Source organism: Calidris pugnax, unplaced genomic scaffold (assembly GCF_001431845.1).
Source record: "Calidris pugnax isolate Ruff unplaced genomic scaffold, ASM143184v1 scaffold24, whole genome shotgun sequence".
NCBI classification, from domain to species: domain Eukaryota; kingdom Metazoa; phylum Chordata; class Aves; order Charadriiformes; family Scolopacidae; genus Calidris; species Calidris pugnax.
In genome coordinates this window covers 26,578,141-26,604,401 of record NW_015090922.1, presented here as the reverse complement: position 1 = coordinate 26,604,401, position 26,261 = coordinate 26,578,141, and the positions used below count along the sequence as shown (strand labels likewise).

General features: G+C 38.8%; 1 protein-coding gene across 2 annotated transcripts in view; it reads left to right on the top strand.

Moving 5' to 3' along the window:
• The window catches only part of TSNAX (translin-associated factor X), a 26,330-nt gene extending 814 nt beyond the window's left edge, over positions 1 to 25,516 (top strand). For both annotated transcript variants that reach the window (XM_014951131.1, XM_014951133.1), the window contains exons 2-6: positions 1,304 to 1,411; positions 3,587 to 3,701; positions 5,336 to 5,466; positions 19,875 to 20,002; positions 23,684 to 25,516. In XM_014951131.1, the coding sequence (XP_014806617.1) occupies positions 1,304 to 1,411; positions 3,587 to 3,701; positions 5,336 to 5,466; positions 19,875 to 20,002; positions 23,684 to 24,058 (857 nt within the window). In that variant the 3' untranslated portion in view covers positions 24,059 to 25,516. The remainder of the gene's footprint in view (positions 1 to 1,303; positions 1,412 to 3,586; positions 3,702 to 5,335; positions 5,467 to 19,874; positions 20,003 to 23,683) is intronic.
• The last annotated feature ends 745 nt before the right edge of the window (positions 25,517 to 26,261 follow it).

Here is a 26,261-nt window from a genome sequence, read left to right as displayed (position 1 = left end):
CCCCCCCCCCCCCGCTTCAGGACGGCCTGTTTTTTTCCTGTTGGTCCTTATGATGTTCCCAGCTTTAAGAATACTGAAGAGAATTTAATTCTCTGCACTATTTCAGGGGTTGTGTTTGTAATGTTTTCAACTGCTACAGGAAAAACAAAACCCTGAACTCATGTCCTAACAGAAAAGAAGGAAAAAATGATTTTCAGTTTCCTCTTTTAGAAAGTAACTACGCCCACTTCTGGTTTTGGTTTTGGATAATAAACAATTAAACGGAAACATTTTAAAATCCAGTGTTCGTCTGTAACTTTTAAGTAGCTTCCTTTTGTTCTTTTAAGGAATTTGAGAGAACTCCAATATTCAAGAAGGTATGCCTGTATGTAAGAGTCTGCCAAATTTTGGCCCCTGTTAGGAACACAAAGTGTACAGCTGTCACAAAAAGGGGGTAGCGAGAGGGAGGAATGGTTAAAACGTGAATGGCACCATGAGTCAGTCCTTGGTAATGGAAGGACAAAAGGAAGAAACAGTGCAAAGTGTAAATCAGTAGTAAAGCACAGTCCAAAAGAGATGAGTTCTGGGTGAGGGTTTGAAAAGAGAGGCTAAGGGAGAGGCATATATATATAAAAAATTACTTGAAGGGAACAGCCATATCGGAGTGAAAAGAGAAGAAATTGGTTTTAATGGACAAAGTGTGAGGACCTAAGATGCTACATTGCAGGAGAGGAACAGCCATATCGGAGTGAAAAGAGAAGAAATTGGTTTTAATGGACAAAGTGTGAGGACCTAAGATGCTAAACCTGGAGGTAAACCTGCATACCTGGATCATGGTAGTCTATTTAAATTAAGCCACGCTTCTTTTTCTAATTACTGAAAACCCATGACATAAATAATTACAGTAATGAAAAACTTGTAGTTTTAATGGCTTCTGTCAAGCTGAATGTTTAAAATAATAAAAAAAAAACCAAAGCGGGAAAAGAAAAGGTCTAATCCTATAGGCTCTTGCTTACACAAGGATTTCCATGCAGCCTTTCCCTTATAGAAAGGAAACATGCAAGTGTGTGAATACCTTACCACACTCATCCATTGAAATTGGTAGGAGTTTTCAAATTTTCAGTAGAAATGTGGAGGAATAGGTGGTATGCTAATGTAAAGATGACATCAGTTGGTAATAAGGTTTATCCAGTTACTTACTCTATTCTGTAAAATATGGCTACAGTCAGAAATGCTCTGAAGACAGCATTCTGATGCTGCTTATGCTCTGGCAAAACTACTTTATTTTTAAATATAATTTTTTCTGTGTTTCTTCTGTTAATAGGATCGGGTGGGTTCAGAAAACGAAAGCATGACAATTTTCCCCATGGTCAAAAAAGAGATGAAAAAGAGAATGTTAATCCATCTTCAGCTCTGATGACGTCTTTTAAATGTAAGTAAGCACTTGGAAAGCCAAATTATGAAAACACATGATATAGAAATTGCTAGGAAAAATAATGTACTTATTTGGTGATGGAATAAACCAGCTTTCTCTGGGGGAGAAACTTGAAACGAGTTGGACTCACGCTTCATACGTTTAGAGCCTGGTGGTTTGCTTTTTGTACAATAAAGTCCTGAGAGTGGGATTTCATGTAGCTCAACCTGACTCATTACTTGCTCCCTTTTTCATCCTACCTGTGGCCCCTCCTCCCCACCCGGATTGTGCTGAACCTGATGCCAAGCAAACTGCCTAAGTCTTCAGCCGGGCAAAAGGTGACTGAGCCCTTTGGTGGCAGAAAACTAAGATCTGCAGAGGTGTAATGCAAAATCTGAGCCATGGGGACAAGAGGAGGAGATGGCTACCTTTGGAGAGACTGAGAAGGCTCTTAGCTGTTGACCTTAGCTTTGGTTCATAGATTACTAAGCTACTTTAATGTAAATCTGGATGCATTGATTTGTAAGTTGGCAGCTGTTTATACATGCACTTTGTAAAAATGAGAGTTTAGCTAACTAATAAACCTGTATGTAGACACTTACTTCAGTTTGAGTACGCCTCTTTAAAATTAGCATATATTTTGGTTTCTTTATATAAGCAAGTGTAAACTTCCCTCCAGCCAAATTGTTTTCATAGGGTTTTGCACACAACTTGTAAATTTAGTTGAACTTTCTCATTAGACAAGCCATAACAAGGCAAAGTTGAGTTTCAGAAATGAGAAGCTCTGACAAAAGGAGGAGATGTGATATGGGGAATAGATTAATTTTTAGTGTAAAATTTTCCCCTTGCCCCCTATTTTTATGTAGCTAAGAGGGATGAAGAAGTTAGAGCTGGATGGCCGTTATAGATGGTCACTTAAACACTTAAAATTTCCTTTCTTTAAAATAGATACTTCTTTTTCTCTGTGTATGTTATCTTGGCAGATGACTCCTGAATTTGACCCCTGAACTTTCATTCATTTACCATTGGTAAATGGGCATTGGAAATGTCATATATGGCATTGTATGAAGGAAAATACCATTCACTCTCCTCAAGTTCCTGTCACTGTGATCTGGTGTAAAATTTCTTGATGATAGTTCAGTGGTGGACTTGACTCTCGGGATTTGGAAGACACACCAATCAGACATGTGAAAGACTTAAAAGATCAGTAGGAGCATTTGTGACTTATCTTAGAGTTTCAGAAGAAGATTGGGGAGAACAGAACAAATAAGAGGAACCAGGTTTTTATCAAGGTGATGAGAAATAGAGTTACTTTTGTGGCTTCATCTAAACTTTCCTTGCCAGCAAACTGATGTACTTTTTTCCTAAAGAATATTCACTTGACCCTTTAAAAATGTAACTGCTTAGCTGATTTTCACCATCTTCTCACACAGGCACTTTAACACCAGTTATGCAGGGAATGTGTTAGATCTCTTATAAGTATTTATTAATTGTTTATTTAGTGGAATAATGGTCTATAAAATGTTAATGGTATCTGTGACACATTCATAATGTTTATACTAACTAGATACACATCCTCTCTTCTCTGAGTTCACTGTAGTTAGAATTCACATCAGTAAGTCAGAAGTCTTATTTTAGGTATTGATCTCACTTTGCTTTAGTACTTGTTTACTTAGGGGTATTAAAATACTTGACTTTTGGCCAAATCTAGTTGGGATGTGAAAACGCAACCTTTTTTTTTACTTATTGGTGCATTTTTAACAGTGTATGTGCCTTAGTCAAATCCCTGTTTGTTTCGTTTTAGAGACTGGCAAATCTGATTTACTAACGATTGTAGGGTTTTATTATTTTATCTTCCTGAATTTGGGTGAAATTTTAAGTCAGTTTCCTGAACAGCAGTATTGCAGAATAGATTTTACTAGTTAAAACATGTATTTTACCTTCAAATTGTTTGGGCTGCCTTAAGGCATCATCAGGGTTGATGTCTGTTTAAATCTGACTTATTAAAAAATAAAATGTAGCATTAATGCTGAATCTTGCAGCTCTGGCGGGTGGTAGGCAGTGGTGCCCTTCGCAGCCGTGCCCCAAGCAGGAGCAGCTGTGCTGCCCACCTTGGGAAAAGGCTGGTGGGGCTGGGGCTCTCTGCTCTTCCCCTACACTATACCTGTGTGATAACTGCACTTCTTGCTGCAGCGTTTCAGCTGGAGCTTGACACCAGGCACGACAAATACGAGCGGCTTGTGAAGCTCAGTCGTGATATAACCATCGAAAGCAAAAGGACAATATTTCTGCTCCACCGGTTTACCAGGTGAGTCACATTGAGCGTGAAAGTGTTCACAGAAGCCTAGAAAGCTGCCTTGCAGTGTTCTTTGTGTTTGTGATTAATAGCTGCAATGTTCTGTTGAGAGGAATTTAATTAGCTTCCCATATGCATCCTTTAGGGTGGATGTGAGTTAATGAATGCACACTCCAGTTAGAAAATTGAAAGATGTGGGCTCAGGTTTCTCAGTTGATTTTATTGGCATATTAAACAGGATCAGAGTAGCAGAGTGTAACAGCAGATGAGAGCTTTCCAGCGTTCAGCAAGCTAAGGGAAGAGCATGCACCCTCCGGTTAGTTGCCTCTGCAGTTACTTCCCCGTTTTGGTTTTTGCAGTCCCGCCCTAGGTCATCAATACAAAAAGGGGGTGACTTGGTTCTGTTTACTTTGATGCACACTGCAATTTAAGAGGCTTTTGTGTGAAGTTTTGAGCTTCTACCTGTTTTGTGTTCTCATGAGCCTTCAAGCGGTTTTTGGAAGCCACAGACAAACGAGAAAAATAACAGGAAAATTTGAAGCTTCAGGTAGCCTGTTGTATAAAATATTTACTGTACATGTCAAACATTTGGTAATACGTGTTATAGTTACAACAGCTCTCCCTGTTCCTTTTCCCAAATTTATTGTTTGTTACCTATCAATGTGTTTCTGCTGTAGTAGTAGCTATTTACAGTTACCATAGTAGTAACAGTTACAAATAAAGATTATGAAATTGCTCTTTTTTTAACTTCTTCTGCAAACAGGCATTGTGATAATTCTAGTAACCGCTACAGCCTTGACTGTAAATAGCTACTCCCACTGCTTGGCCTAGATGTGCTAGGAACTGGTAGAGGAAAGAACAACAACAAAAAAACCTCCTCTTTACTCCAAATCTTAGATTCCTGTTTTGTAAGATATTCCTGGTTTTGTGAGAGTGGAAGCTTTCCATGCTGTATTTTTATTTCCTTCTCCTTAGCTTTTCGCTATTACTGTGGCCTTGCTTTCAGAAATCTATTAGTTTTTAAATGTTTTCTCAAGACCGGTCTATCAGTAATTCCTTAAATAGACTGTAAACTAATACACCATGTAGATTATTTGGGGATGGCGAAAGTTTAAAGGAAATTAGATAAACTAAATGCCAAGCATATGTTGTGGTTGTGAATCAGATATTTCAGCTGTTCCTGAATAGCATAGTCCATAATTATTTCCTAAAAAAATCCCCACGTGTAGAACTAAATCAGGTATTGTATTTTGCAATACTGTAATGTATTTTTTTTTTTTAAGAGGTTGAAGGACTTCTGCAAATACTACTAGTTTTCTGGAATACTCTTTTGTATTGTATTTGAAGCCTTTGCATGTGTTTCTGATCGTTCTTACTTAATCAGTTAGAATTCTAGTCTGGAATAAACATCATGCTACCGGACCTGCATTTGGCTGGTTGATTATTTTCACAGTAAGAATCTACAGAATTTCAGAATCTGCAGCAGGTATCAATGAAAGCAAACCGTCTTGTATTCCAATACCAGCTTTGCTTTTTCCTGAAGCCATTGAAAGTGTATTGGTTAGTAAAAGAAAGTGTGTAATATTTTTTAACTCTTTGCTCACATTTGGAAAGCTGCTCTCTCAGTTTCTGTTTTATGATTGCAGTGCTCCCAATGGGGAAGAAATACTAAATGAATCTGAAGTCAAGCTAGATGCTGTCCGACGGAAAATTAAGCAGGTTGCACAAGAACTGATTGGAGAAGACATGTATCAGTTCCACAGAGCTATATCTCCAGGTAAATTATTTTAAAATAGGGAAAGTATGATATTTTGCACTAAGCTCCGTTTCTCTTTATCTAGTAGTGGTTCCTCTTCAGCCTGTGGGTCTGAATTTGTCACATTTCTATGATTATAAATTAGGACTCAGATTAATCTTTGTTGTTAGCAAAGTTAGCTCTGGTATTAGAAAGGCTATTGCCCTACAGTCTTCTTATCATTGCAGTTAAATAAAGACTTAAATGGGAGACTACAACTGGAAGAATTGGGACCCCGACCTAAACTGAAGTTGGGATTAGTTCTAACGAATGTGCTGGCTGGTCCTCTCTGATTGAGAGGAGTATGTGCAGCACACTGATTTACCCCACCTGAAGGGTTATAATTTCTGGGAGGAGAGTGGGAGCAACTGCTTTGTGAAATGATCCCGTTTTGAGCTGATAAAATCCATGAATTAAAATGCATAGATTAGCATTTTCTTTCTTCTAAAGACTCAGAATGTGCTTCTGCCTCTGTTACAAGCATTAAATCAGACTTTATATTTGTTTCAATTGCATCTTTTTCTGCTCCTCTCTGTAAATAGCAGTCTTTACTAACATCCTTGAGATACTAAGTCCCAGTGCTTTCATGACTCTTGCTGTCAAATCATATTCCTTTGTTGACAATCTGAATCTTTACCTGAAATTGCTATGCCTTGTTTGTGGCAACACACGAGTAAAACATCTAACTGCTTCTTTGACATCATGATCGTGGTAGAAAATTGTCTTGTGTTTATCAGTCTTATTCTAAACATACTGGAATTCTCTCTATCTTTCCTTGTTTGGGCAAGACTTCTTCACCTGAAAAGAGCTGAAGAATTGCCCTGAATGATTTAATTGTTTAAAAATGTCTGCAGGATTGCTTTGATAAACTAGCAGCAAACGCATCTATGTAATTTACAAGACAAACAGTGCACAAGTTAACTTGTACTTATATCTTACGCTAATTTATTAAGAGTGAGACAGTTCTTAAGTGAAAGCTCAGTTTGGCACTTCTGAACCAGAAGGAGTTTGCCATGCTTGTTTTCAATGGCTCTACTTCAGTTCCCCAGCCCTCTTACTTGGGGTGCATTGAGTTGTTCAAATTAAATATAATTAGTTATTCTGAGAAGAGCCACTTACAATCTGTGTGTGTCTTGCTGCTATTTATAGCTTAGTACTGTAATGAAGCAACGAAAAGAAAGATAATTCAAAGCTCCAGCACTACAGATAACCTTGAACTGGCAACAGTACTAGTCCAAGTATACTACGAGTATCTTGACATGCTGAAAATGTACTTGGATTTTCATTTTAAGTACTGCTTATAAAAGGTGAAAATCTTTGCATTCAGTTTTACGAACAAAAATTTTTGAAAGCTTCATTGAGCCTTGTGAACCTTCTCTGAATAGCCCATGAAGTTTGTAGTCCTGTGTGACTGGTAGAACACTATCTATAGGACAACAGCACTTGAGGTCTGCTTTCTTGTAGATCTTTGTGAGACCTCATGATATAAGCTATCAGCATTGCCCTTTGAGCAAAGTTGTTACAGGGTAACCAGTAACCCTGCATCAGCTGCTTCACATAAATTGTCTTTATTCTCCTAGTATCTGGCTTTGTGTGGGTAAGTTCAAAGAGACATAACCTACCTCTATTTTTACTGAGGGGCACCTTGCCTGGAATTAGCTGACATTCCTCTTGGATGTAATTGAGTACCCCTACATAGCAGACATATGGAAACTTATCACATGGTGACTTTTGTATATACCTATATCTTATAAAGCAATGAGCAAACCTGATGCTACATTTCTACTTCCATATTTTCTCCTCTGAGCGGAAAAAAGAATACTGGCTTTGGTTTTTTAAAACCAGACCTCTCTCAGCCTGAAAAATTAATATTTTTATAGGAAAGATATATAAACTAAAGATAGTCATAGCAACCTGAAGATAAAGAAATTAATGAAAAAAATTGTTAGGGTTTGCTTTTTGTATTTGGTAAATACTCATACACAGTCAGCTACACTGATTCTCATGCATAATCAGTTTCTGACTTGCATAAAGATGTATTTTAATATCAAAATGGACCGGAATAAACTCTTTAAACAACTGAAAATGCGCTATCAGAAACAACTCAGCATTTCTAAAACTTTTGCCAGTGTTTTGAATCTCAGTCTCTTAAAATTACTAAGATATAGTCCATTGTAAAGCAGGGGAAATTCTTATAGACCTCTAGTAGAGGAATTGAGGGTCTTGCGGTGTGTGTATGTTGACTCAATGCCTCCACAGCTGCAAAGCTTTTATACATACAACAGCACGTTCCTTACACTTGCATGGGACCTGTAGTAGAATCATAGAATTTCCCAGGCCAGAAGGGACCTCCAAGGGTCATCTAGTGCGACCTCCCCACAGTCAGCAGGGACACCCCCATAGAGTAGAGTGAGAGTATCATAGAATTAAAGAATTTTCTTGCTACAGACTTAAGACAGCTTAAGGGAATGAATCTTACTGACCTCTCTAGGTAAAAAGAAAGGAGGGCAAAGAGATATTAGTACACTAAATAATAAGGGGGAAGAGAAGTAGACTCTGCTGTCCATCTTGCTAGCAATCAGGTGTGCAGTCTCTCAAAGAAATGACTGAACCTTGCAGTTTTGGCACAGAATTAAAGGATAGAAATGCACAGGCCTGTCCTGTAGAGCTCCTCCAGAGCCCTTGTAGGTTGCTGTGGATTGGAGTGGGATTGTTTGGACTTAGAACTGGGAATGGCTGTACTTCTACCTTTTTCCTCTCATCAGGTGATGAGATGTCACAGTCGGTGGTAAGGCTGTGGAATCTCCTCAGTTGTAAAATGCTGCCTGGCCCTGAGATCTCCTTATTGTTTCCGTAATTAAAGAGTTCTTGCCTCATTAAGGCAACTGAATCCAACTGAAATAAGTTGCTTTCATTCCATTTCTGTAGGTCATCCACAGTGTATGCTTAAATTCTGGCTCTTCTACATGGTGCTTCTCTGTGAGGGGAGTTTATGCCAGCTGGCGTTCATTGTGCACCTTATAAGGGTGCAATGTTAGTGTATACACGTGTGTCGGTGAGAAGACAGGAAATGCTTTTAGGCATTGTTTAAATGAGCCTGTGTGTACAACAAGTATGAAATGCAAACTTTTAGCCTGAGCTTTACTCTTACCTTGTTCATTAGATCTTCTGCTCTCCAGTTAGTCATTGGGATGGCAAGAAAGGAATATGCAGGCTTAAAGACTTGTAGATCTTGATTGTGCTGACTGTAGGATCAAGGAGGAGATGGAGATGTGAAGATGCTTGCCAGCTGCATTATGAAGCCGAGACAGAAAACCTAGAGAATGAAAAATGAGGAGACAGTTAGATAAAGACCAATTGGGAAAGGGAATGCTTTATCCCCTCTGCCCCCACTGTTTATGAAGAACTGTAATTGGGGAGGGAAAACCAGTGATAAGCGCTAAGAATGTTGCTTTTGGTTTTGTTTTTATGTGTAGTGTTTTTTAATTGTTGCTTTGCTTCTTTCCCACAGTGGAAAAAACTTGCATGCTTTTTTGAAAATAAATGTAGCTAAGAAAAGTGCTAGAACTTTTGTCTTTATGTATTTCCTAGAGCTGTAAGTCTTGACCTTCCTTTCACCTAGTTTTCACTTCTGATTTTGTATTTTAAAGAAATTCTGGAGAACTAGTTAAAAAGCTTTTTTATGAACAAAAACATTGCCATTAAACTGCTTTTTTTCTTCAAAAAAGAATAAAGAAACGCCTATGTCCCATATCTCAAAAGCAGCATGGCCAATTAACCTCAAACTTCCTAAAAATATTCTCCTTTGTCTTGAAACCAAACATGAAACATCCTCCTGTTCCCCACCCTACCTCTCAGAAGGAGTAAAAGGGTTCAAAACTGGGCTTATAATGGAAACTATCGTTTCAGCCTTAACTGGGGAATCATGACTATCTGCATAATAAAGCTGCCTAATACATATTTTATTCAGTATAATAACTGTTAGCCTATAAATAGAACAGTGCTAGGAGTATAATGCTTGGGAATATTGTTTGCCACTTGTAATTGTTAAATGCTTTTTTTGGGGTTACTCCAAGCAGTTGTTCTTTTGAGTTGAAGATAAAACAATTCTGGCAGAGCACTAAAGGAGTTTCATGCTTTCCCTCATTAAGAATAGTGCTAATGGCACGCAGGACGTTTCCCCAAAGGACACTTGCATGAGCTCAAACACTGAGTATAGCACTAATTGAACAACAACAAAAACTGATGACTGTTTTCTACACATTTCTTAACAGTACAGATTGTCCCAGGGGATGATTAAACAAGCAAACAAAGAGATACTGAAATAATGAAGTCTTTTTTAAATGTAGAGCTCTTCTTTTGTTATTTTAGAATGTTCTGCTTTGTTGATATTTTTAAAGCTTTACTATTTGTAATATAGAATTCCTGCTCCTTTGCCCCACTTTGCAATGTATACCTTATATATCCTGTGAGGAAATGGGTACTGTTTCTTTAAAATTGTTGTGTGACACTGCGCAAGAAAAGGGCTAAAAAAGATCGTGTGAATTTATGAAGGGGAGAAATAAAATCGCAAAAATATTTCTATATATATGTCTCTGTGTGTGTGTGTGTATGTGTTTGGGTATTGAATATATATATATATATAATCAACTCTGAGATACTAAGTAAAATATCAGTAGTATACAGGAAAGACCTGTACAAGCCTTAAAGACGAGAGAGGAGGTGCTCTGCAACATGTTAGGATTTATGCAATTATTCTAAGTATGTTCTAAATCTACTCTGCGTAAATGCAAACCCTGTGTAATGCAGAGGGAAACTAAGACTTGGGTGATGGGTTGGCATTGTGTGGGATTGAATGGAGTACCTTTTTAACATGATTTTATTGAATTACATCTCTAGCTATGTAAAGACTTGAGATTTTTCCCTTCACAATAAAGGCATGTGAGAGAATTGTAAGGCTCTTGAGGTGCTAAGCTATTTTCTGTAGGGTGGCTTGAATGAAAAACCTCTTGGACTGATAGTTTTGGCTACTTGTTGATGTTTTTACGAGGTCATCAGATTCTCCTAGGAGCAAGTATAGGTGTGGTATTATCTTCACAGCTGGTAGCTGTACATAAGACAAAATATGGAGTGAGGCACCCATAATTCTTCTGGGGCTTCTTCAGTAGGGTAGGGTGGAGTGATGATAGTAAATGCAGCACGAGTGTTGCTGGCTGACCTTTCTGTTTGCGTTGTGCCTGTGCTAGCAGCAGTGGTGAGCCCGCTGGTGTGCAGGGAGAAGCTCATTAGCTCTTCATCATGTCTGCACTTGCTCTCAATAGGATTAGATGACAAGGCTGTAAAGTGTCAGCACCTTGTCAAAACTATCGCTCTGTGACTGCTTCTGATGATGATGATGCGAGAAATTCTGTGTAAAAGTTCAGCATTGACGCACTCTAACACATAATTTATCTTGTGCAGGCACTATTTGTGTTCTGAGAGAATGATATAATGGAGCTTATTTCTGTCTCCTGCCTTATGCCATTTAGAGTCACTTTAGGCCTGTAATCCTACTGGCAACAAAGCACATTGCTGGATTGGACCAAGTCAGTTTCTGTGTGGATGGAAAGGAAATACTTCATTTGTGCTGGAATAGGATACAGCAGACACACTGCTGTAAGAAAGGCTATGGAGATGAGTGAGGTCTGTCCAAGCAGGCTAGACTTAGATTACAGATTATTTAAGTGATACTGTTCCTTGTTTGTGTGAAGGATTCATGTTAGAACACAAACTAAAGGAACTATCCAGGTAATGATTTCCATGTTACCTAGGGTTTGGGTTTTTTTTTTTTTCCTTAACTCTCTTATAATATGGGAAGAATGTGTATCTGTAAACACCTATGTATTTCTGAAATAATAGCAAGGTGAAGAACTATTCTGCACATCTGGAACAGTAGAAGTAGGATTTTTTTTTTATTCTTCAAAAAGTTTTGAAACTAATAAAATTAGGTGGCATATTAAACTGTAGGTTGGCGATACAGAGGAAAAGCTTTTTCCTGCATGAGGAAGGTATCATGAATTGTAAACGTCTCACCCAGGAAAAAGCCTGAATACACCTAATGCTTGAAAGGAAAGCTTTCCATGAAGGAAGCAATCAGGTTTCTGCAAGATGGTGGGAAAACATAATAACACAGGAACAGGATGTAACTGAAGAATTAAAGTTCATCTCTTTGCTGTTGTGGGTGAGAGGTAAAATGCCAGAAATGGAAACAAAGTTTCCTGATCATACTGGCATATTAACGGAATTTGCAGTGAATAAGCTAATATTTATCAGCCCTAATTTTGTTAATTTCTTTGTTTTTATTTTGTTACTTTCTCTCTTTCTCTGATGTTCTCACATCACTAAGCCTGCCAAAAAATTTTGTCAAGCTGATAAGCAAGTTGCTTATTTGAAACTTGATACCTTCAGCTTGTTGCATTTTATTACCCTTTGATTATTTCTGGTTCATGCCTTTTTTTCTAGATTCTTCCAGACAAAGTGAAAAATCAGCAACTGCAAAGCCTCTCACTTTTTACTTTGTGCTGCAGGGCTTGTATGTTCACACAAAAAAACTTAAAACAAGCCTGGGAAAATGAATGTGAATTCAGACATGATCAGAGAGGGCAACGTGTGCCAATGAGTTCAGCGTAATCCATAAATTCAGCAGTAGGTGTTGAGGGTAGTGTAAGTCCCTAAGAGAAGCTATATTCTGTCTTTTAAAGATGCTTGCTGTGGATTGGGCCAAAGAAAGATTGTCCTTTCCTAGTTCTAACTTAAGACCTAAAGTCCTGCAGTACTATTATGGCAAATACTGCAGTTATTTACATGACAATCTGAAACTAATGATGTTATTTGTTTTTTAATTCAGTTTCACAGCTAGCAAATGGCAGAGACCTTGTGCTCTGGCTCAGAATTTTTTTTTTTAACCCTGCAGCTGCTAACATCAGTCATTCACAAAACAGAGTTCTCCAGCCTTTACAGGAACCAAGTGCAGGTGGAACATGAGAGAAGACCAAGAAAAAGCTTATGAACCTTTTTTGTTTGTTTGTTTAAAATCACAAAGGAGAGTGTGTCATAGAGGAACTCCATTCCAGGAAACAACTACTATAGCACATCGTGATGAGGTTTTTGTTTTTCAGTCATGTGCTGAGGAATAGGAGTTGGTGAGTGGTGATGTACCTTTTTTTTTAACCATCTCACCAGATCTCTATTTATGAGGATAAATGGCCATCATTGGTACTTCTGATGTGCTAGTGAGTTGGGGCTGTTGCATGGAAACAACATCATCTCGAGGAGAACTTTCACTGGGGTTTGAACTGAAGAAGCTATGTTGTCTTAGGTTCTCTTCCTTCTTTGATTGTTGAACATCCTGACTGAGTCAGAGCTTCCTTTCTTTGGTATCTTGAACTTGCCCTCAAGGCTGTCAGTAGTGTGAAATTTGCCATCTAACTGTTAAAGCTCTATATCAGTTATCAAGGCAATTAGAAGTAGTCAACGATCAGGAAGACTGCTTGTCACAGGAATAGTTTGGTATTTTTTTTGTTTGTTTTTAAGAATTCATGTAGAACATTGGGTGCTACAAAAAACCCCACCCTTCAGAACAAAAAAGTTGGTTACAAAAGTAACCATGGTACATCCCTCAGGTCAAGTAGGAGCAAAATAGAGCTTGTGACTTTCTCATCCATAATGAGTCATCTGCAAAAAACCTAGCATTTGTCACATGTGCACATGTTTCTAATAACAATGAAAAAAAGGCTTGATTAAACTGCTGTCTGCATTGAGAAATTAAAATATTCTTTGCAGTTCTCTGCAGAGTTTTTGTGTGCCTTTTTGGGGAAATAATTTAACTCTTACAGACACTTGTGCCTATATTTGTTTCTGCAGCTATTGGGAAAATGGACTAATCTTGGGATTACCTTTTCCCCAAAGCTGGTGTGTATTCAACTTTAAACAAAGTGCCAACAATATTAACAGTTCAGTATCTGAAATACATCAGTTCAACACTGGCAGCTAGAAGAGAACAGAACTTCTTGGTGGTCATAGATGTGTCAAGTAGCAATTGACTAATCAATAAAGCATTCAGGGCTTAATAGAAGAAATGTGTATCAATTTAATTATTGATATAACAGTAGACCAGTTTAGACAAATCACTGGTAGATCTAATATACATTCTTTATTTATATTCTATTAGTAATCAGTTCAAGGTTACTTAAAATAAGTTTTTCTAATACTTATTCACATCTGTGTTTGTACTGACCACTAAAGTATTTCAAAACTGGACTGATAAAACAGAGTGGTTTGTTTATGTGGGTGTGGACCTACGTGGTTTTTTTCTCTCACCAGTTCCCTTAAAACTTCAGACTACTCACAGCCCTACCTGCCGTACTCAGCTTTTGAAGTATTGCTCAGTGAATAGAAAGAGATTTTTTGCGCCGCCCCCCCCGAATTTGTAAGCTGTTATGGACATTTGTTCTAGTGTTTTTATTTGCATTTGTTAGTTAGTCCCATTTTATAAAATCCATCCCTAAGTGGAATTATTCTTTTAAGCCATTTTCACAACAGGATGTCAAGAGCATGCCTGTCTCTGAGGATAGCTGGCTTTATGTTCTTTTGGTGTGCTGTTATAAATTTAACCTTTGACTTCATGCTCACAATCAAGAAAGCAGTTGGATAGTTTCACAGCCTCAGTTTTAGTTTAATTACTTAAGCTTTTATCACTTGTGCTTGGAAAGAGACCTGTGAGTCTAAGGAATCATTGCCAAGTCTGCAGAGAAATGGAAAAGACTGAGGTGTGAATTGTCAGTTTCGTCTTAATAGGACACTGACTCGGAAGCAAAATTATGTAATTTGTGTATTAATACTTTTAAATTTATTGCTTGTACTTGTTTCACTTGATGTACTTGGTTAACTATTTGCTTATTTCACCAGTTCTCCCCTTCACTGATCAGTGTGCTTGTAGTAGTGGGTCCTTTAAGTCTATCATCCTTCCCGTATTCTGCAGAGTTTAGCAATGAGGGAATGAGGGCTCTCCAGTTTAACTCTTGGATTTTCTCTGTTTGGGGTTTCCACAAGAATATGACTCCATATTTTTTCTGGTTTGTGTGGGGGTTTTTGGGTTTGTTTGTGGTTCTTTTTTTTTTTTTTTTTCTTCTTTTTATAACAAGGGTGTAACTTGCCAGCCTAAATATGATGATAAGATAGAGCTGTGGCTGTGCTGTTTTGATTTTGTAATGCATTTGCAAGCGGGTATTTTCACGACTCACCCTGTAAATAATGTGCCCCACCCTTCATATAGTGATCCTGGAAGAAGCTTGCTGTGTGTATTTTCCTACCATCTTTCTAGTGGTTGCTCTTGGCTTGTGATTCCAGTTGCACAGTTTAGGGAGGGAGCTGGGTAAGAGACCAGGGGCTGTCATCTGCTTGTGTCCCAGCCATCAGCACAGGCTGCTCTGGGACAAAAACAGACAAGAGGAAAGAAAGATGATGAAGGGATAGAGGGAAAATGACTTTGAGAAGAGATAGGGAGAGAAACAGCTTATTTGGGAAGATGGCAGGCAGCATTGGCTTTGCTAACCTTAAGACCCGAGAGGTTTGAAATCCATTTTAACCCATTTTTTTTCCACTGTTGAATAGAAATTTAAAGGAGGAAATGAACAAATTTTTAGGATACTTTCACCTCTTGTTTGACCTGTCGTTCTGAGTTAAAACTTCCGTGCATGCATGTGTGTCTCAATTAGATTTTGTTTACCCTAACCTGACTCCTGCAATTGAAGAACTTCTATTCTTTACTGTTTTTTGGGGGTTTTGGGTTTTGTTTTGTTTTGTTTTGTTTTTAAAGTAGGAGTATCTTTTCCTACCCCTTACACATTAATTTGACTCTTGGATTGAGTGCTAGAATGACTTGGTTTTTTGAAGAAACCTGATTTCTTGTTAAGTTTCTTAGAGAAACCACTTGGCAATTCTTTCTCAGAGCTTGCCTATGTAGATGAGGATAGGTGTCTTGAATATCAGCTGATACAGCTATCAAAAAAATGCACACTTTCAGGCACAAAATCTCCTCCTTTATTATCTGTATATATTATCTATATGTGCTCAGAATATATCTCAGTGTAACTTGCTAGTTGTTATGTAAAAAATAAATCTTCAAAACATAGAAGAAAGCCGTTATGCTGGATCACTGTAATTTGTCACTAGTAGAAGCTATTTATACAGGTATTTATATATATATATTTACATATATGTAATAAAATATCAGAATACTTAAGCACTTTGTTACCTTACATCTGTACTTTTGAGAAGTGCTAGTAGAAATAATACAGTGCTTTTAATTGAGATTTTCGGTCTGGGTACTAGAAAAAAAATATTACATAAAAGGCAGCCTTACAAACTGTTCCATTACTGGCAGCTCAATCCATAAATAAGCCAATTTTGGAATAAATCCAAAACAAGAGCATAAGGGGAAAAGTATTGTTGGATGGTGTAGTGGAATGGGATGGGGTTTTTCACCTTGGGGATTATTTGCTGAAAATAGCGGATGTCCTACCATTAAGTTAAAACATCACATGTTTAAACATCCTTCTACCTGCACGTGGAAACACCTTATTTCAAGGTCTTGGGTCATTGAAGTGTCATGTTGTAGCTACTTCTGGAAGAAGGACTTTAAAAAGAAAAAAAAAAGTCAAATATGAATATTTTTTGCAAAGTAATGGTAAGCAGGATTTGTTACCAGTCTACTTGTAATGGTAACAACTTTAAATGAGGTTTTGTAAGGCTTACTTGTAAACAGTGGGAGATAGACTCCCTAATTGTGAAAAGGTGACAAACCAGACTGTGTGTGCAACATTCACATGGTGGCATTAAAGAGAAGCACTGTGTCAGCTAGGGTGGGATGGTGGGAGGAAGCAAAACTGTGTGTGTATACAGATGTATAAATATGCCTATATAAAAAAACCCCACATGACAATAAATGAACGGAGGAGCCAAACATCCTGGAAAATGACAAAGTGTGTCCGGAGAAGTATTAAAGTGGAGTGACCTGAAAGTGGAAGTTTTGATTGATTGAGAAAACTGTTTACCGAAAAGTTTGAGAGCTGATTTGATCTCTCTGTGAACTTGGTAAAATGCCAAGTTGATCCTTCGTGCGTGATAGTCTTCTCCACAGATAGCAGAGAGAGATTCTCACGGATGTTGTTGCATTGAGTGCTGCCGTGTCTGGTAGCTTACAGCTCAGCCACAGTAAAAGCCAAAATTTCGTAATGAATTGCTGGCTGTGTTACATGAGAGGGTAAGTCAGGAAAAGACTGGGTGATAAAATCTATCTCTCTGCAACTTTTGAAGTTATTTATCTTAGAAGATCCTGAGTAGCTTTTATTTACTCTATTTTTATTTATTCTATTACTTTTGCCCAGAATGCTTTACCTGAATTCGGTTGATTAAATTATTGTATTTAATTGGCCCTATAGCTCCCTGTGTGCACTCTGATTTGGGAACAGCAGTGCTGAGTGTGGCTTTGGTCACAGGAAGCTCATTCTGCTTTTCCCACTGCTGTGTAAAGGGTGCAGGCTGAATTGCCTTTTTGAATTGCTTCCACTCACCTTGCAAATGCGTATTTAAAGGGAAGAAATGCAGGTCCCTCATCATACTTTTATGATTGTAATGTGGAAAGCCTTCTACAATTGAATTTTCTCTTGAGGTTACCTCGAGATTTTCAGGGGTATTTCCACTCTCATCTGTTACTCAAATCTATGTTCTCTTCTTTTTGATTTAGACTTTTTCTTTGATCCAGATGAAGTCTAAATTGCTGCTTCCTGCATATCTCTGTAGGCTGAGGCTCTAGCCCCAGAGAGGTCAGCTGAGGATTTTAAGAATGTTCTAATGAAACCAGGATTTTGCTTCTCACACCCTTGCTTACTTCCACATTTTCTCACTTTACTCACTGGCAACACCATTGTCTAATCCTGGCACTCACTCTTGCAGTGTGATACGGCAGTGTCACCTCTTTGCTTCTCTTGAAGTGAAACCAACTCTTTAAAATGACTCAGAATGGTGCTGCTAGAGACATCTGTCATGTTACAGTCTGTTCCTTTAATGTCCTCATTGGGTGCTTTCTCCATCCCTAGGTCATGTATACATGTGCATTGATTTTGTCTTCAAAACTTTTTTTTTAGCTTAGTTCTGCCATGGCTGTTTGTTCCAGGTTTGTTTCTGCTTTTTTTTTTTTTTCTTCCAATGCTGCCAACTTCAACTTTCTGCTTATGAACTTTTCCCACATCCTTTACCCAAATCTGTTCTCTGCACATAAGGAAAAACTGACAGAACCTGTGAAATTGCTGTCTGAACATTCAAGCTCTTTTTTACATCTCACCTTTGCTATAATGCATACAGAAAATCACCATTTGCTAAGAGGTAGGGAGAGGTAATTGTGGCAGGTTGCTGCAGATGGTATACAAATCTAGTAGAAGCTACTTTTGTTATCCCATCTTTTATTTCCTTGCCAGCACACTGACTCCTTTTGTCCCCCTGCATGCCTTCTTTTTAGAGTAGAAATTCTTTTGGACAGAGCTGTTGTTCAGTATATTCCTCTTGTTGGACATCACAGCCCTGTCTGGTTGGTGGGACTTTTTTGGGTTGGATTTTTTTTTTTTTTAATTTGGTTAGGTTCTCCTCTGCCCCTCTCCTCCCCCCCCCCTTTTTTTTTTCCCTTGGGTTTTTGGGAGCAGGAGGTGGGGGGGTGGGGTTGCTTGTTTTTGTCTGGTGTGATTTGTAACAACAGATGCTTTGTCCTGAATATGAGTTTCAGCTAACCTGCATGTTTTAAGGATCCTGTTTGCCAATTCCCACAAAATAGAGAAGTGGAAAATTCAGTTTTAAATGAGTATCTACTGTTGCTAATAAGATGAAACAAAGGCAACTTCTTTCACTTTGTATAGTTGGGGTTTTTTTTTGTAGGTGAGCTGCCTTTCTTGCAGCAGCAAGATTTATCTGCAGTCTTTTTCTCTGCATTGTGTTCTCTTTGTGAAGTTGTGAAATAGTGATCTGCACTCTCCATTATACAAATGCTCTATTTTAAAAGCTCCATTATCATAGAATCATAGAATGGTTTGGGTTGGAAGGGACCATAAAGGTCATCTAGTCTCCACCCCCCCTGCAGTGAGCAGGGACATCTTCAACCAGAGTCTGTCCAACCTGGCCTTGAATGTTTCCAGGGATGGGGCATCTACTACCTCTCTGGTCAACCTGTTCCAGTGTTTCACTACTCTTATCATAAAAAAATTTCTTCCTTATACCTAGTCTGAATCTACCTTCTTTTAGTTTAAAACTATTACCCCATGTCCTCTTGCAACAGGCTCTACTGAAATGTTTGTCCGCATCTTTCATATAAGCCCCCTTTAAGTTCTGAATGGCAGCAATAAGATCTCTCCAGACCCTTCTCTTCTCCAGGCTTGAACAACAGAAACTGTCTCAGCCTTTCCTCATATGAGAAGTTCTCCAGCCCTCTGATCATCTTTGTGGCCCTCCTCACCCTGCTCCAAGAGGTCCATGTCTTTCCTGTGCTGAGAGCCCCAGAGCTGGACGTAGTACTCCAGGTGGAGTCTCATGAGAGAGGAGTAGAGGGGAAATCACCTCCCTCGACCTGCTGGCCATGTTTTCTTTGATGCAGCCCAGGATACAGTTGGCTTTCTTGGCTTTGAGCGCACGTTGTTAGCTCATGTCCAGCTTTTCATCCAGCAGTACCCCCAACTCCTTCTTGGCAGGGTTGTTCTCAATCCCTTCATCCCACAGCCTGTATGGGTACTGGGGCTTGGTTGCCCTGACCCAGGTGCAAGACCCTGAACTTGGCCTTGTTGAACCTCACACAGGCCCACCTCTCAAGCCTGTCCATGTCCCTCTGGATGGCATGCCTTCCCTCAGGTGTGTCAACTGCACCACACAGCTTGGTGTCATCTGCAGACTTGCTGAGGGTGCATTCGATCTCACTGTCCATGTCATTGATGAAGACATTGAACAGCACTGGTCCCAGCAGAGAACTCCAAGGGACGTCATAGGGAGCTGTAGTTCAGTACGTTTTTGAGAGTCACATGATGCTTTATACTGATATTACAGAAGGTTCTGAATGAAAAATGCATTTGGAGTAAAAATTTGAAAATGTTTATCTGCTGTGTTCTTGCTCTGGTTTTTGTACTTAAGAAGCATGCTGTGTTAAATTATGTTTCAATCCTATTCCTAGGTTATCTTAGTTTTCATTTTTTGCTAGTAACCTTAAAATAATCTCACTTAAAAGATTTATTTTTTTTTAAATGTAAATAATTTTAAGTACGGATCGTTGCTGGAAAGTTAGAATCATTAGCTTAGTTCTTCTGCTGTTTCTGCAGGACTTCAAGAATATGTTGAGGCAGTCTCATTTCAGTATTTTATCAAAACACGATCTTTGATTAGTGTTGAAGAGATCAACAAACAACTAATATTTACAGCGGAAGACAGAGAAGAAACAACAAACATGGTAAAAGTTTTTCTTTTCTTATGTGACAAACATCTTTCTGGGATGGAAACACAACAAGTAGACTTAGTCAAATGTTTGGCATCTGATTAAATAAGGCCAGTTAGTGGAATGGTATTAGATGTACGTGTGGGCTTTGACTCCCTTGTTCAAAACATGCTTTTTATTCTGACAAGTAGTAAACTAAATCTGGCCCCTCCCCCCCCCCCCCCCTTTTTTTTTTCCCTTGGGTTTTTGGGAGCAGGAGGTGGGGGGGTGGGGTTGCTTGTTTTTGTCTGGTGTGATTTGTAACAACAGATGCTTTGTCCTGAATATGAGTTTCAGCTAACCTGCATGTTTTAAGGATCCTGTTTGCCAATTCCCACAAAATAGAGAAGTGGAAAATTCAGTTTTAAATGAGTATCTACTGTTGCTAATAAGATGAAACAAAGGCAACTTCTTTCACTTTGTATAGTTGGGGTTTTTTTTTGTAGGTGAGCTGCCTTTCTTGCAGCAGCAAGATTTATCTGCAGTCTTTTTCTCTGCATTGTGTTCTCTTTGTGAAGTTGTGAAATAGTGATCTGCACTCTCCATTATACAAATGCTCTATTTTAAAAGCTCCATTATCATAGAATCATAGAATGGTTTGGGTTGGAAGGGACCATAAAGGTCATCTAGTCTCCACCCCCCCTGCAGTGAGCAGGGACATCTTCAACCAGAGTCTGTCCAACCTGGCCTTGAATGTTTCCAGGGATGGGGCATCTACTACCTCTCTGGTCAACCTGTTCCAGTGTTTCACTACTCTTATCATAAAAAAATTTCTTCCTTATACCTAGTCTGAATCTACCTTCTTTTAGTTTAAAACTATTACCCCATGTCCTCTTGCAACAGGCTCTACTGAAATGTTTGTCCGCATCTTTCATATAAGCCCCCTTTAAGTTCTGAATGGCAGCAATAAGATCTCTCCAGACCCTTCTCTTCTCCAGGCTTGAACAACAGAAACTGTCTCAGCCTTTCCTCATATGAGAAGTTCTCCAGCCCTCTGATCATCTTTGTGGCCCTCCTCACCCTGCTCCAAGAGGTCCATGTCTTTCCTGTGCTGAGAGCCCCAGAGCTGGACGTAGTACTCCAGGTGGAGTCTCATGAGAGAGGAGTAGAGGGGAAATCACCTCCCTCGACCTGCTGGCCATGTTTTCTTTGATGCAGCCCAGGATACAGTTGGCTTTCTTGGCTTTGAGCGCACGTTGTTAGCTCATGTCCAGCTTTTCATCCAGCAGTACCCCCAACTCCTTCTTGGCAGGGTTGTTCTCAATCCCTTCATCCCACAGCCTGTATGGGTACTGGGGCTTGGTTGCCCTGACCCAGGTGCAAGACCCTGAACTTGGCCTTGTTGAACCTCACACAGGCCCACCTCTCAAGCCTGTCCATGTCCCTCTGGATGGCATGCCTTCCCTCAGGTGTGTCAACTGCACCACACAGCTTGGTGTCATCTGCAGACTTGCTGAGGGTGCATTCGATCTCACTGTCCATGTCATTGATGAAGACATTGAACAGCACTGGTCCCAGCAGAGAACTCGAAGGGACGTCATAGGGAGCTGTAGTTCAGTACGTTTTTGAGAGTCACATGATGCTTTATACTGATATTACAGAAGGTTCTGAATGAAAAATGCATTTGGAGTAAAAATTTGAAAATGTTTATCTGCTGTGTTCTTGCTCTGGTTTTTGTACTTAAGAAGCATGCTGTGTTAAATTATGTTTCAATCCTATTCCTAGGTTATCTTAGTTTTCATTTTTTGCTAGTAACCTTAAAATAATCTCACTTAAAAGATTTATTTTTTTTTAAATGTAAATAATTTTAAGTACGGATCGTTGCTGGAAAGTTAGAATCATTAGCTTAGTTCTTCTGCTGTTTCTGCAGGACTTCAAGAATATGTTGAGGCAGTCTCATTTCAGTATTTTATCAAAACACGATCTTTGATTAGTGTTGAAGAGATCAACAAACAACTAATATTTACAGCGGAAGACAGAGAAGAAACAACAAACATGGTAAAAGTTTTTCTTTTCTTATGTGACAAACATCTTTCTGGGATGGAAACACAACAAGTAGACTTAGTCACATTTTTGGCATCTGATTAAATAAGGCCAGTTAGTGGAATGGTATTAGATGTACGTGTGGGCTTTGACTCCCTTGTTCAAAACATGCTTTTTATTCTGACAAGTAGTAAACTAAATCTGTGGGATACAAGTTTATAAATTTCACATCCTTTTTATTCAGAGCAAGCTGAACTCCTTCTGGTAGGGGGAAAGATCCAGAATAGAGAAATACTAGCAAAAAAATGTAGAGGAGGGATTTTTAATGGCTGGACAGCCTGTAAGTCCTACTGATGTACAGTGATGTAGCAAAAGTTGGGGGAGACAAATGAGTCCAAGGCAGCGTGAATGCTGTGAATGAGATCTTACTGAACTAGTCCCAGGAGGCACTGTATTCAGCTTCTGTTAAAATGCACAGCATATGTCTTAGCTCGGTCATTTGTTCCTTTCCTGCAACTGATCTTGACTCCTCCCCTGAGAGGACAAGTTTGTGTCCATCATACCTTAGTCCTAATATTATACCTACTGCTTCTTGAGTCCTGCCTTGCCCTAAATAGAACTTTTTGCATAGGAACAAACTACTGCCACTAACCCCAGTAAACTGGTTACGGTTTGATTGTTTACAGGGGACAAAAGGCAATTGTGCAGTCACGTACAGAAAAGTACATGCAGTGCACATGTAATGTGTATAAATGCACAGCACTACTTGCTTTACATGAATTCCTGAGTCTGCCTCTGTTGAAGAGACTTCTGCTGTAAAGCACTTTTTATTCTTTCTCCATTCTTTCGGTAAGATATTTGCAAACAAGCCAAGTTTTTAGCTTAAGTTCGTTTGTTCTTACCAGAGGCAAACCCATTGTGGCACACTTCTTTAACACACTGTGAAGTTGTTAACCCCTGCATACATGTCTGTGACCAGATTTGCAAATTTGGGTGGATCCCATGTTAAAGGAACAGAAAGAAACCTGCGTTGTCTCCCAAGTTATCAATATTTTGGCAATAAGAAGTATTGGAAACTTGGATAAAGGAACAAACTGTAACTTTGTGATGAGTTTTCTTCATTAAATATTTTTTTAGCTATTTTAATGAGTTCAGTTGCTATAAAATGGCTGTGAGAACTGTACCTATCAGCTTCTCGTAGAAAATACGTTTTGAAATTCAAGATACTATTACAAAATGATGCAATTTGTTTTCATAATGCAGTTTGGTTTTGACTCTCAGTTGCTTTGGTAGCTTTGGACAGACCATTTAGCCAAAATTTAAATCTATTAGGCTGAGATCTGTCAGCCAAAAAAAAAAAGCAACTGCAAATATTGTTGGTACAAAAAAGTGCTAATTGTGTTTGCAAATAGAGATGGTAGAAACAGGCTATGTTTATCCTGCTTGCTAGAATGGAAATCACATCTCAAGTGGATATGATGCTTTCATACCTCCTGGTATCCTGGGAGGAAGTTAGTATTTCTGAAATCAGACTGTGTGGAAGTGCCATGCAATTTAATTTTCCGGAATGTTTTTAATTACCAGTTACGTTAGATAAGTTAGTGTGTATTTGAACCATTATAGACTGCTTTTTCATAGTTTTCTGTACTGGACTTTATTCTGTTCTGTCCTCAGACCTCCAATTCCCATGACAAACAGCCACACACTTGGAGCCTGAAGGTGACACCTGTAGATTACCTGCTGGGAGTGGCTGATCTAACTGGGGAGCTGATGCGGCTCTGCATCAGCAGTGTTGGAAACGGTGACATAGACACGCCTTTTGAACTGAGCCAGTTCCTACGTCAGATTTATGATGGTTTTACTTTCATTGGCAACACTGGACCTTACGAAGTATCTAAGAAGCTGTATACCTTGAAACAGAGCCTGGCAAAAGTAGAGAATGCCTGCTACACGTTAAAAGTACGGGGATCTGAAATCCCAAAGCACATGCTGGCTGATGTGTTCTCCACCAAAACGGAATTGATTGACCAAGAGGAGGGTCTGTCTTAAAATAAGGACACTGTTGCAACTCAGAAAGGAAGAGGACTTAGAGAAGGCTTTTTAGTTATGGTTTGTGGGGTTTTCATCCTTCTCAGAGCTTTTTAGATAGAGACATTTTTAGTTTTATCTATGAGAAGATTGTTTGCAGTGGTAATTTGTAACCAAAAATACTTTTTAAGTTGTGCAAGAGAAAAAATGTTTGACTTTGGCCTTTCAGTATGGAATTTCCTGTATTGGTGCATTGTATCTTCTTTCAGAATAACCCACCTTTCCACTGCACTCTACATCAGTGACTGTCAGGTGTGTGAGTCACCTCAAACTGTTGTGGTTGCTGTTGTCAATTTTCAGCAGGCACAGCAGTGGTAAAAAATAATAAAAATGGTTATTTAGCATTGTCCATAGGTTTCTGCTGACCCTTGTTTTCTGAGTATTTGGGTTCTATACTCATGTCATGCCTAAAACAATGCACCTGTCTATGTGTAAGTTCATCCCTTGACTTGAAACTGAGTTGGTCTCAAAGGTGCCATGCAACTTAAGTTTTCTCTGATTAATGGCTTTGAGCATGAAGCTAAAGCTCAGTCAACTCTTCATTTGATAATGAAGCTGTTTGTACCAGGTAAGTACCACTGTGCACTTGTTATATGGGGGTTCTGTTTAAATTGTGCTCTGTTCAAGTTAACATTGGTACTTCACAGTTTTGACATGAGCTGGTAAATCCAAGGAAAAAAAATAACTGTGGAATGTACTGGTAATGTATTTTTTGTAATACAGTTGAATGCGGAATCTGACATCTCTCTGTTTGTTGACAAAAGTAAAAGACCTACCAAGTATGTTTAACATGAATAATTTGCTGTTAGGACAAGCAGATTTTGGCCAAAGTAAATGTGGTGTGGTGTTGGAAGTCTGTTCTCCATTGTTTGTGCTGCCCTGAGGACCTCCAGTGGGGTTGAACTGGTATAAGTGAAAAAGGGCTAGCCAAGCTTTAAATATCTGTTAACAGGAACTGTATTATGTGCGTGTTCCTATGGAAAGGAAATTGCAAACAGAAATAAGGCAGACATTCTGACTTCCACATTTATCTTTGAGGTGGGTATGTCACCATTGGCAAAAAATCAGGGCTTTCTGCCGGTGTCTGAAGTTATGAAAGTCTGATAATGTACATTATGCTAAAGGAAAACAGATAAAACAACATGATCTTTAGACTCCAGGAAATAGGCCTCCCAACTGCAATTGAAAATTCTGCATGTTTTTTATTTCCACTTCCATATGCTGTGATACTGCCAATATTTTTCCCATGAGCATGTCCTGAGTAGCTGGGATTATCTGATATATGGATAGGAATGGGTAAATACATTTCTGTCGCATTTTGCCATTGTTTCCACATAAAGCAATATGTGGTGGATTGAAAAAGGAGTGGCTTTTTTCCTATTGTTTAATACTATTTTTTACAATAAATTCTGAAAAGCAGTCACTGCCTGTAGGTTGGTCCTTTTTGCCTGTCGGTCCCAGCGCTAGATAACGGTGTGAGTTTCCATTTCTGTGGGAGTTGGCTTGGAAATTTCACTTGATCCCTATATTCATACTTTGAGGGGGGCACTTTCTAATCCTGAATCTCTTTTCTTTTTCTCCCTAACCTTATTCTGAGAAATCTAAAAACTAGTTAGGTTAGAAACTTCACGTGATCCTCTTTAATTAAAAAAATGTTAAGGATTCAGATGACAAAACAAGTTCATCACTGGACTAAATCTGCAAAAGTACTCACACTTTTCCATCTCCTTGTTTTTTCTCTGCTTTTTTTGTTTTTTCTGATGGAAGGAAGGGGGGGAAAGAGAAGCATACATATTGATTAAGAATGTTTTAGGGCTGGTTTTTTGGTTGTTTTTTGTTTTGTTTTGTTTTTTTTCTCCCCAAAAAGGTAAGCATCTAGTATTTCAGTTGGTGCAGGTAAGAGTGTAGTTCCGTGTCTTTGAGCACAGCTAAATTTACTGCAAGTAATTGCATGTTGAATGTATGTGTGTGAAGCAAAGCAGATAGTTACTGGAGGTATCGTGTGATGTTAAACAGAGCTCTGTCTTTTGCCTGTCCTAGCAGCTATCAGGTGGAATTTAAATTTTCATGACAGAGTTAGAAAAGGGATGAGATGAGCTCCAGCATGTGGCAGTGCTTGGCCAAGTGATGTTCTGCCTCTAAGTGTGGAATGAGCACACGGTGG